Source organism: Argentina silus (genome assembly GCF_951799395.1).
Source record: "Argentina silus genome assembly, chromosome: 3".
Lineage (NCBI taxonomy): Eukaryota > Metazoa > Chordata > Actinopteri > Argentiniformes > Argentinidae > Argentina > Argentina silus.
The window spans coordinates 18,561,727-18,573,693 of NC_139657.1; the positions used below are offsets into that span (position 1 = coordinate 18,561,727).

At 41.9% G+C, this 11,967-nt stretch overlaps 1 protein-coding gene across 1 annotated transcript in view; it reads right to left on the reverse strand.

The window, feature by feature from the left end:
- tmtc2b (transmembrane O-mannosyltransferase targeting cadherins 2b) overlaps positions 1-3,423 on the reverse strand; it is a gene marked incomplete at both ends in the record, with an annotated part of 96,070 nt that extends 92,647 nt beyond the window's left edge. Inside the window, one exon of the mRNA XM_083667249.1 lies at positions 3,341-3,423. Coding sequence (XP_083523375.1) covers positions 3,341-3,423 — 83 coding nt within the window. The remainder of the gene's footprint in view (positions 1-3,340) is intronic.
- Positions 3,424-11,967: the final 8,544 nt, after the last annotated feature.

Below are 11,967 nucleotides of genomic sequence, written 5' to 3' on the forward strand. Positions count from 1 at the left end.
GAGGAGTTTCAATTGTTTGGTGTTCATTGACACAAACACTTTTGTAACCCTATGACTCAATCTTCCAATTTTTCCTTATCACACATGCTAATTTGAATATGACATCCATTGATATAATAGGTTTATTATATTGTAATTATAGCATAAACTTTGACCATGAACTTATAGCCTACAGGTCACTGTTGGTGTATATTTGAGTGTGGAATGTTTGAATATAGTGAATCTGTAACCAGTGAAATCTTACTGCAGGTTTACCTTATCACTAGAAAGATTCAGTCAGCTGACATGAGTCAGTCACACTCCACACACATATTCTTTATCCGAAGCAGGCTCTCTTCACTCAAAAATACATGTGAAAGCAATGTATTTATGATAACAAGATAATGTAGCTAATATGTATTCCTGTGAAGTGGCAGAACTCCATTAGCAGATCGATGGTAAATCCTCAAGGTCACACACACACACACACACAGACACACACACAGACATACACACAGACACACAGTTTTAACTTTTAATTATTGGCTGGGTTCAGTGAATGCATTTTAGGTTTCATAACTACAGGTAGTGAGACAAAATTACTCCCTGACTTATGAGGGGATGGTTTTTCATGCATTGTGACAGATCCATGTTTGTTTCACCAGATTAATCTCCTCTATCTGTAACACAGGTATGCTTAATCTAATTTTGCGCAAAACTACATAAGAAAGCATAAAAAGCAGCCTTTAGATAACAGGTAGAATCTGCAATAACAGATACAAACCGAATTGCATTGAAAATTATCTGTATACAATTTTTTAATTGTAGTAGTAAGGGATCGTACTACTATTTGACAATGGTTTATGAATGGCTATTTGCAGGTTTTATGGTTAAAGTTTTCAATTCAGTCCTCTAGTCTAAAAGCTGCAGTGCATTAATGTGAGCTCAGTTTGATTTAGGAGCAGCTTCTCATCCACACATATGATATCAGCCATCACAAAGGCCTTCTTTTTCCCATCACTGCGTAACATCTGCTCCTTCTGTCCGGGGCTGCACCACCACACTGACACTTGTTTCTAGAAAGGGCTGCCTGCTGACTGCAGAGCCCAGAGGGATAGCACTGACGCCTGCTAATTACAAGTGGGCAGTTCTGTGTAAATGGACCCGTGAGTGTCAAAATGTGAAATTCATCAGAACATATCAAATTGGGAGTGAAATTAAAGGTATTCTGTCGGGACAGGATCATAGCAAGTCACAGAAAATTGGCTGATATTTCTCCACTGAAATGTTTCTCCACACTCGGTATTGCTTCCACAGGTCTCAGGATTATGGTAATTAACGGTAAGACTACGTCTATAGTTTTCATTCTGTCACCAAAAACCCACATAAGAGTAAGATATTTTCAAATGTCTCTGCCTCATGAGGAGTGAGGATAATTTAAGTTAACAAAAGTAAGTAAATGTTGACCTACCAAATACGTCATGTTCTTACTGATATCGATTAAGTTTAAGTGATTAAAACAAGGACTACTTTTTGGGGACATAGGGGATGTGCCATGGGGATATTTGTTTGTTGGTTAGACAATTATATTCACATCACATGCAGGTATGTTGATATCGACAATGCTACCCATCCCAACATACACACACACACACACACACACACACACACACACACACACACACACACACACACACACACACACACACACACACAGTCTTCTTGCTGCAGTCAGTGGTAGCCATAACCTTTCCACCCTGCAGCCACTCCCTGACAGTTTTATGGAGAACGAACACCAACGTTCTCACATGACCTGAGAACAAAGTACAAGGCATATGCTCCTGCTCCACCACAAAAATGTATCTACTGTACTGTAAGATCGCAGTGAGACAGCAAAAGCCTTGGGTTATGTGATAAGTGAAAGAATATCCCATATAAAGTACTGAACAAACCACTTGGCATGACTTGGTTGATCACATTCACTGAACAGCATCCTCAGGCTACATTATAATGGTCATGACTCCCGTCTAAATACAAGCTCCCAGAACAGTAGTACGTCTCATACAATTATCTTATTTACATTCCCAATAAGGCACGGTTGTCATGGTCGATAGTGGAGATACAGCACTAGTCTGGTTCATCAAGCAATTCCAAAAGCAGTTATTGACAGAATATTGAAAATGACAATATGATCTGTTTAGATGTTGATGTACATGGCTGAGCATAGTCATTCAGATCCTTAAAATCAAAAGGCCAACAGTCTGCAAGAGAGGCTTTTGCTCAACATACAATGTAAGCTTGCAAATGGCAATGTATCATTCAATTAACAAATGAACTATTCAGGCATCTTTGAAATAAAATGTCATAAGCAGTGACCAGACTCAGACTATCTGTTTTAGGTATGTTGTACATAAAGACCCTACAACATAAAGTACGTAAATACCCTGCAACAGTCATTGTATAAACTATATTTTAAAAAGTATAGATGCGGCTAGCCTAATAGAAATATACAAAAGGTGCTGTGTTAATATCTTCAATCCTTCCAGATAATTAAATCTGCTTGGCACAGTAAATTCAGACCTGGGAGAAATACTCTTCCTCTAGAGGCACATTCGTTTTCATCGTGCAGCACAGCCGGTGACATGCCTACACTGCACGCATCTCCACTTTTTAGAGACAGTTGCTTTTCAATGGTGCATGAACCACACGAGAATGTATTAATCTGTTTAAAGCGGCCCACTGGTTTCTCAATAGTGATTTCATCTGAAGCATAGCTGGATTATTAATCCGACTGCAAAATTCCAACAGCCTATTAATCTGGAGAACATTAGGACATTAGAGTCTGGCATATAGAAAATAAATATGTGTATAATGCATCAAAATATAATCAAATACGTATTTAACAAATAGGTCTGTCACTGTGGCACAATACTCGCTATTCATGGGACCAAATCGTGAGTGTGATCATCAATATAACGGCTTATTTGGCAGTGCTGGTGGACACACTGACATTCAAGAGTTTCGGACTCAACTAATAGCTTGTGGACACAACGTAATCAGCAATGTTACAATGTAATAAAAAAATGTAGGCATATCGCTATAACCTCTCAAGACTCAAACTTCATGCGGTGACATTGTTTACTGACTGCAGAGTCCTATCGCAGCCAAAACCGAGTGGACAGAAGTCACCCTCTCTCGGCCCGCGCCATTCCATATACGCTACAAAAATACTCTCTAGACATGTGAAGACATATCAAACGGGCCAAGCAATGCCGTCAATTCAACCTCATTGTACTGACAGTATGTGGGCATAATAGAGATGACACGGGACGCGGGTGTTATCTGTCATTCATTCATGTACCTGTCATCGTAGCAGAAATCTGCGCCCAGAGTGTTGACGTAGAGGACCAAAGCCACGGCGCTGCACACGAATTCTGCAATCATTTCTCAAAAAAGAAAAAGATGAAAGAAAACGAAATAACAGTGGAGATAGATCAAATAAGATCTCTATTCTCTTTCTCCGTCTTTGTCAGGGTGTCTCTGAGAAAACAGAAAATCCAATTCCCCATCCTCGAAAGTGTAGAAAGTGGATAATCCAGGCATCCTCCTTCTAACCCATTTTGAGCTAGAGGAGGACAGCTTTGATCCGACAAGAAATAGAGCAAAACGGCCAGCATTTAGGGTATCTCTGACTGCATTTGCACGCCTTTGCAACGAGACTGCTCTTGTGATGCATCGCGGTCCGCTGGATAAACGTCGTGATTGAGCCGCGTGTGGTTAGTGAACTTCTGCGCATGCGCGTTGCCCCTCCTCCCAACAGTGAAGTGAATAAAAAGGATGCTGAGGCGTCTGTCACACACACTTCTCTTGATTTCAAACAACCGGCAATCCCATCGCCTTCATATGACTGACTTGTAAACAAGATATGTCTATCTGTATGTGAATGTCCACTGAATTTCTTTTCTTCCTCATGAGTCTTTGAATATTCGAGATAGAGGAATAGTTGCACCCACTGTGGAGCTCTGTGTGTACAGCACTCCCATGGTAATCTGTTCTTAATCCGACCAGCGCGCAATTCTTGTAAACAGGCCTTCATGGCTCCAGACGTCAAGAAGAAAGCACTCCTAAAGATTTACTGAAACATTATGTGTCTATTCTACTGTAACTGATATCGTTATTTAATATACATTAATGTTACATTATTGAACAGTAATATGATGACCAATACAATCTGATGCATAGATGAATCTAGAATGCAACATTAATTCATATGTAGAATCAACTACAGTAGTGCCATGGGATGATGTTCTTCTCCTTACTGAGACTATGGATTATACATTAAAGGGTTGAGTATAATCCATGTTAACAGATCATTAGATATTCCTCCTGAGACTATAGTTAGAGGCAAAGCACTAAGTGTACTGTAGGTTCAATAAACCTGTGGTGTTAGAAGACAATTCAAAACAAAAAAACAATTATCTTCATATCCTCAAGAGAGGACTTGACAAATAACAGTGATGAAGGAGGTAGACAATGGAGTTTCCCCCTATTTATTTATTTTAATTATTCTGTGAAATATGTCATCTGTGACAGAAAAATTGTAATTCGTAAAACACTCTTGGAAATAAACTATGATCCCTGAGGGGAATAATATGTTAATGCTAGAGAGTATATGACATGTTAATTCCACAGTTATTACAAAGTGAGACATGTATGGTGTCCTTACAGCAATTGCTTTCTTTCTTCTTCAGGTGTGACAAGGCTACTGAGTGTTTCACTTGGGCTCTGAATGTGTCCAGTAGAGGGCTCACACATCAAGAAAAGCACCACTGCCACTGTACTCAGTTACAGAGCAACTGTTACACTGAAGCAAAGTAGCACAGTCATTCTCTCAACTGTAGCAAGTGTTTTACACTATATCAAGTGTTTTTTTAAATGCTCTTTGGATTGAAAACTAGCGCAACATGACCAATATGGTTTTTAGAAGGCATGCAATGAACAAAATGTTAACATGTGAGGAAGCATGAGAACAGCTAAGAGGAGAAGAAAAGAAAGGGAATCAATCTAAGTTAACAATCTAAGACAAAGAGGCCAGTATGGTCCACTGCATATTGATGCAATGGCATTTCAATAGCTAGACCCCAGTTTACTGTGAAAGGCATCAATGTGGCCATTCACAGAACCGCAGGACACTATGATGTAATACATTTCAGGAATTAATTAAACTGATCGCAGCGACTGACCCAGCAGTGTTTTTTTTTGTTTTGCCTCTAGGCTGCAAACCCATCTGGTATTGAGTGCCTATGGGCAAGGAACGCTTTTCTGATTAACGTTGAAGGCAAGATATCCTGTTACCTCTAAATGCAATCTGATTTCAGTCCTAAAGTTTTTAAAATATTTGTCTGTGGTGGGACTCATTTGGAATTTGTTGTTGTTATATTGTCTACTATTACAAATGCAAATGTAGCACTTCTGTGCATGAACAGTTCCCCCCACTTAACCAATTAATATGTCCCCTCTCTCTCTCTTTCTCCATCTTGGCCCAGGTCTGGAAATACATGAGGTACTATAGGTGGGCAGGAAAATGCACTCTTTTTTTAGACACAGTGTTATCATGGTGTTTTTCAATAGGACAATTTTCTCCACATGGGGCCTTCCTACCTCCACATGGGAAAAGAGGGATCTTACAGGGACACAGGTTTGACTCATAATCTCTGTTCTTTAAGGCTGTAGTTATCAAAATTCTATATAAAAGTACCTTTCTCAAAGTTACATATTGCATCATGTCTTCTGCTCCTGCTCAGTCTGGTCATATTGTGGTTATGCTGAGCCTCTACTTAAGCAAAAGCATGTGTGTGTGTAGTCTGAGATATGTGATAGACGGCCCTGGATCCTCAGATCTTACATGTTAAAGGAATCACATCGATGTTGCTCTCGGACTTTGAGATAATTGCAGGTTCAGAGTCACGTCTGGGGGTAAAGTAAGTACCGTCTGGAAAAGAAAGTGGAAGAAACATGAGTCTCCTAAAAAAAAAAGTGGTGCTTAACTGAGGCTATTGTGAAGATGGTCGTGCCTAGTAATTTCAGATATGGAGGCAACTCCTATGAGAGAATCCATAGGCCTATTCAGAAGGGATACAGTACCGTTGATACATGCAAAAATAATGAGGATGATAGACACACTTGGCTAACCAACCGATTACTCCCCAGCAGTTACAGCAGCACAATTTCTAAAAGCCCACCTGCATATTTTGTATTCATCCATTACAATGCAAAGGAACAAAGACAAACAGCAACTGAAAACAGCAGACATATCATCACTCTGTAGGTGATGCATGAGAGAACTTGGGATCATCTAATATAAATGTATTACATGTCTGGCAACGGTAATATAACCATACCATCAGCAGTTCTTTGTTCAGTAATGTTATTCCCTTGCTGCAGTTCCTCTACCTCCTCATGCGTTTGTTTTGTTGCTATCATATCTTGCCTCCCCGTTGTGACAGCAAACCTCTCCCTTATGCTGTTCAATCTGTGCTCAGATCGCAGCGGTCTAGTTCCATATTGGACAGCCATAAGGGAAAACATTAGATCATTAGCTTTAGACACTGCTCAAAATATATTCCTCGCACAATGGCTTGCTCAGCAGGAACAGACAGTATTAAATCATGTCCTCTCGGTTCAGGTTTAATGGTGTAATTGAGGAGGACAAGGTGCTGATGGACAGATTGAGTGGGCAGAGACAGTGAGGAGGATGGGTTCATCATGGGTCTGGAACTGGAGTCGGTGACATCATCATTAATATAATTTGTTCACTTCTCTATTTGTCATGAGGGAGTTTTACTGCTACAGCAGAAGTAGCAGGCCTATTACAAAATATGAGATTTGGGAAGTTGGAGGTCTGACCACTTCCAAGGCTACTGCCATGTGTAGTTATAGCACAGGCTGGAATATTCTGGAGGTGGGGGTCTCAAAACTCTTTATCTGTCTAATAACATCAAATTAGTGGGAGCATTATTGGTGAAGACTCACCCCCCCAAGTGTAATGATGCAAAGTCAGGAAGCCAATCTGATTTAAAAAGCAATTAAATGGTGAATGTGGTATGTGAGTGGGAATGCTGGCTCTATAATAAGGAGAATCCTGCTGGTATATTTACAGTGAACTCTGACTAAGTCAAACTGTTAAGGATCTTAACTCCCATCCTGCTCAACAGGTGACGACCAGTCTAATCTCACTCACTCCTCTTAGTTCATCAGAACATCTGTGTTAAAGTTGAACTCTCTGTTCCTTTGAACTGTGACGGCCTACAAGGGGGTGGGTACGCTGTTGACTCTTTCACAGGTCTGAAGGGAGTAAGTCTTGTTCTGGGTCTAGGAGGGTAATGGACACCATATTTACAAGCCTGGTAGTGCTGAGACAAATTCTCCTTATTCCCTGAGTGGAATGTGAGGAAGCTGGATTGAAAGAGTCACGGATAAATAACATCAGTACTGTACAGTATGTCCGCTCCTGCACCCACGCATCACTGGCCCCCACCATCTCAGGAGAACCAAAGGTTTTTGAGCTTCACCATGGGTTCTTATGGCCATTCACCTACACTGCACTGTATGTGCACTTGTGATGTAAAGTGGAAGAGAATTCTGAGTTTGGGCAATATCCACCAAAGTCAGTTCCCATTATGTGAACTGGACCAATGTTTTTCATGCCCATAAAGCTCAAAGAATCAGTATTTTCCGCTTGGGTACCTGCACCTGCACACATTTGCAACGCATCAGGAGAGGTCAAGGTTGTTTCCAGACAAGTTAGAGCTCTGCGATTATTCACAGCTTACAGAGAGAGGGAATGGAGGGGACAGGGAACAATGCAACCTACTGCAAGAAGGAGTAGCAAACGTTTACTCTAAAATGGCTCAGCATTTCGTTTTTGAGCCCATTTTAACCACTCATAAATTCATCAGATTGTATGTCCTCAACTATAAATCTCTAGCACAACAAGAAAGAGCAATAGCGCTCTCTTATCACTGCAAATGATCATTGAAGAACAATTACAACTCCCTCACAAAATTCACTTGCCCACACAACTGCCTCTTAGAGAAAAAACTATAGAAACCTATGGTTATAGCTCTCTGTGCTCCAGTGTAGCCAGGACCTCCCATCTGTTTATGCTATACAGACATAGGCATTCTGAGAGGAATGTTGCGGCCTCTCAAAATGCCATTTTCTCTCTCAAGCAAGCCCAGGGAGGGGGATAACTGTGAGTCATCGGGGGGTTATGGTGGTGGCACGCTTCCCATAAACGTCCTGCTAAACTCTGCCAGCCCCCTCGCCTCCCGCCAGCCACACGCCCCAGTCCCCTTTCAGCACGGTCACAAGCACAGGAGCACTCCTATTCATTTACATAATCAAATTACCTCAGAGCTAGAGGTTTCTCCACGGTTTAATCACCTTCTACACTCTAGACAATCACTAAGAACTCTGTCCTTCCTAGCGTCTGTCTCCACAGCCCACACTGGCGACTGATAGAGTACGCATCACTAAGCACAGACTTTGTGTGGCTTTTGCCTCGTATCCTTTTGAAATCCCCTCTGAAGCCATTTTTGGGTCAGCTCATCTTCTTGGGCGGGAAACATTTCACTGGTTCACCATAGCTTGCAATCTCCTGCCTCGCCCCCATAAGGCATAGAGCCACCAGGACATCTGCCCCAATTGGCGTTGTTCACTTTACGCTTGAGAACGCCCTCTCATGATTGGCTGAGACTCAGATTGGCGCCTCTTTAGAACTGGGTCATCAGACGCACTTGCAGTGACCATCCTCAGCCTCAGCACAGGACCAGATTCAACATGGCCACCACAACATGTGTCCACTAACATCTCACGTGGCTAGGTTCAATCGTTTTTTTTAATGGACAATGAGGATAAAGGATGGAGGTGAATCAAAGAAAGAGAGGCTAGTGAAGAAAGACAGAATAAGCAAGAAGAGAGAACCAGAATGGGAGAGAGGGAGGTGGCGGTGGACTTTGAGTTGCACATAAGATATCTAGCTGGTAACAGAAGGGTTGATAACCTCTGGAAAGTAAACAACCAAACAAATCCATGCAGGCTCATAAGGGAAGAAAGTGTCATGAAAATCTGCACTGTTTAAATTCCGCTGTAGTGCTTTATAAGATCCAAAATAGCTTTAATGGCCTCCTCTGAGACGATATCTTCCTCTCATACATTGATGTACTGGAGACCTCCATAGCCCCCGCAAGGCAGGGGGGCCCCAGAGGCACCTAGTGCCCAAACCCGGTACCAGACAATCACCTACAGTGTATTGGAAGTGTGAATACATGTAAATCCGGCCTGGCTGCTACAGGTCTGGTCGGGGGGTTGTGGTACGTCATCACTTGGCCATAAATGATGGAAGAGTAAGGTTTGCTGTAATGAGCACACACTCCCCAGCTCCATCCCGTGTGTGTGTGTGTGTGTGTGTGTGTGTCTGTCTGCATGCGGGCCTGCGTGTGTATGTGTGTTTGTGCCTCAGTGCTGGGCCTGATGTGTAGCACGTGGTAATAATAAGCTTGAACGCCTCTGATGAGGATCCCAGCTGATCTGTTTTAATGAGTCCGGCAGAGGACCCGCGAGTAGAGCCATCCTTTAAACCTCCCTCAGATCCCCATGGCCTGCTCCTCCTCTAATCTTGGTGGAGGATATGGACGATAGTCCTAGGGCTTTTAAGGAATTCTGTTTGCTGATGTAATGAGGTTAAAGTGAGCATGAGGGACCAGCTATGCAACAGTGACATGGTGTTATATGAGGACTCTGCATGAGCCTGGGATTCTAGCACAAATGTTTTCTGAATGGTTTGCTTTGAGTGAGCTAGAATTGACTGATTACACAATGTTTAACTCTGAGAGAGAAAAATATGTAATTGTAATAAATCCCTATCATTAGGAAATATGAATGCAGACACTGTCTTCATATACAGTACAGTCGGCAACTTACGCACACTTGGTCACAGTCTGCATGAATCTGAACAATCTCCTCTGGGATATCAGATTTGTAAGCGACATTCATTTTGGATGAAGGTTGCCAGAGAGGGATACCCTCTCTTTTTCTGGGTTCAAAGCAGAGGCAATGTGGACTAACGTAAGCCGGCGAGAGGAATGTTTGACACTGTTTCTCTGAACCCTCTGACCTCGGCACTGGCTGAGAATCCCAGGTGACCTGCCCTTATGCCTGTATGAAAATAATATGCCTTTATGTTCATGTATGACTGTGGGTGAGAGAGCTGTTGTTATTCTAGCTGAAAAACAAAGGAAGACAATCATGTAGCCTACCTACTTTGTGCCATGTACTGCATGCATTAGCTGACTTCTCAAAAACAGAGCAAGACAAAATATCTTAAATTATGTGGCTTGTTTATTTCAGTATTTACAGTGCAAACCAACATAAATTCAATGTTTCTCGTAAATTAAGGTAAATTAGATTACCGGGAGATTTGTAAGCAAATTACTCTCATTATCTCTCATACAATGATCCTAATTAAATCAATCAATCAAATGATTTTCGTGAAATGCTCTATTCAATGCTTATCTATGCTTTGCACAGGCATGAAGAACTAATGACTTTGAATGTCCTTATAGGACATAAAGTGTAATGTGTTAAATTTGGAAGGGAGTCACACTGCATGTACTGTAGAAGTGATAACCTCTAAGATGGAGTGTTCCTCGGTCGTAAACATGCTAGCCACTTGATTTATGGTAAGAGTGAGTGCACAGGCACAGCAGTGAGCAGCACTAGTCGCTGAATGCTAATGTGAGACAGTTAGCCCTTGCATACTGATTTTTCTGAGTTTGGCCCCTTTTCTCCCTCTTGCCTCTGCCATCGAGAGGACCAACATACACACACACACACACACACACACACACACACACACACACACACACACACACACACACACACACACACACACACACACACACAACACACAACACACACACACACACACACACACTGAGACTGGACTCAAGCTTTTCCAGACTGTGGTGGATTAATTTCTTCTCAAGTCCCTACTACTTCCCTCCCTCTGTATTCTTGCTACACTGTGGGAGTGACATCTCATATAGAGATCCTCACTGTTTGAAGGCTCACTGTTTGGGGATATAGACTATAGAGCCATGCGCAGACTGGATTTACATGGATAGAACTTAAGTCCCCGAGCCCGTAATACCTCAAGTGTTTAACCCTGCATGGGGATCCTGTGTTCCTAGAGCTCTGGAGCTCTGCAGGCTAATGCACACACTGTAATCTGTTTAGAGCATTGGGCACTTGGGGACTTTGGGGATTGCGGACCCATCGAGCGAGTCAACCCACTGTGTTGTAATCAGGGGTAAGTTTCTAGAAAGCTTCATTAGTCCATTAGTCAATGGGAAAAATATGTGCTATGATGTGCCTATTAGTTACTGTCCTATTAGTTTGGTACTGTATGAAGTCATGTTCTGATCAAATAAGACTGAACTCTGAGTCACTGTTTATTGCTTTGAGGTTATTAAATACAGTGTGTTGTAAATACAGTATATTCCTTATGTTGGAAGTGAAATCTGTTGAACACTGGATGTACTGAGAGGGTCATAAGAGCTGGAACATGTTGACAGTCCGTCAGTCCCAATGGGCTTGTGTTGAGATGACCAAAACGTACAAGCACAGTCAATTACTGTGTGAATGTGGCCCTCTTCTCTTCTGATGGAACTACAGAGAGCCTTTACGGTCATTTCTACCTCACTCAGATGCAATGTGACACATGAAAGCAAGCTTCTGCATCCATTTAGTTTGTCTCATGGACATTTGGCTTTTTTAGTAAGGCCCTCAATGCATAAAGACTCAATCAAATCTGACAAATGTAAGTTCCTAGTGCATTATCTAAAACAAGCTGAAGACAGGACCACTTCAAGCCTGCAACAACAGCCCTGAGCTTACCATCACATAAATAAAAGCCCAGAGACAAAA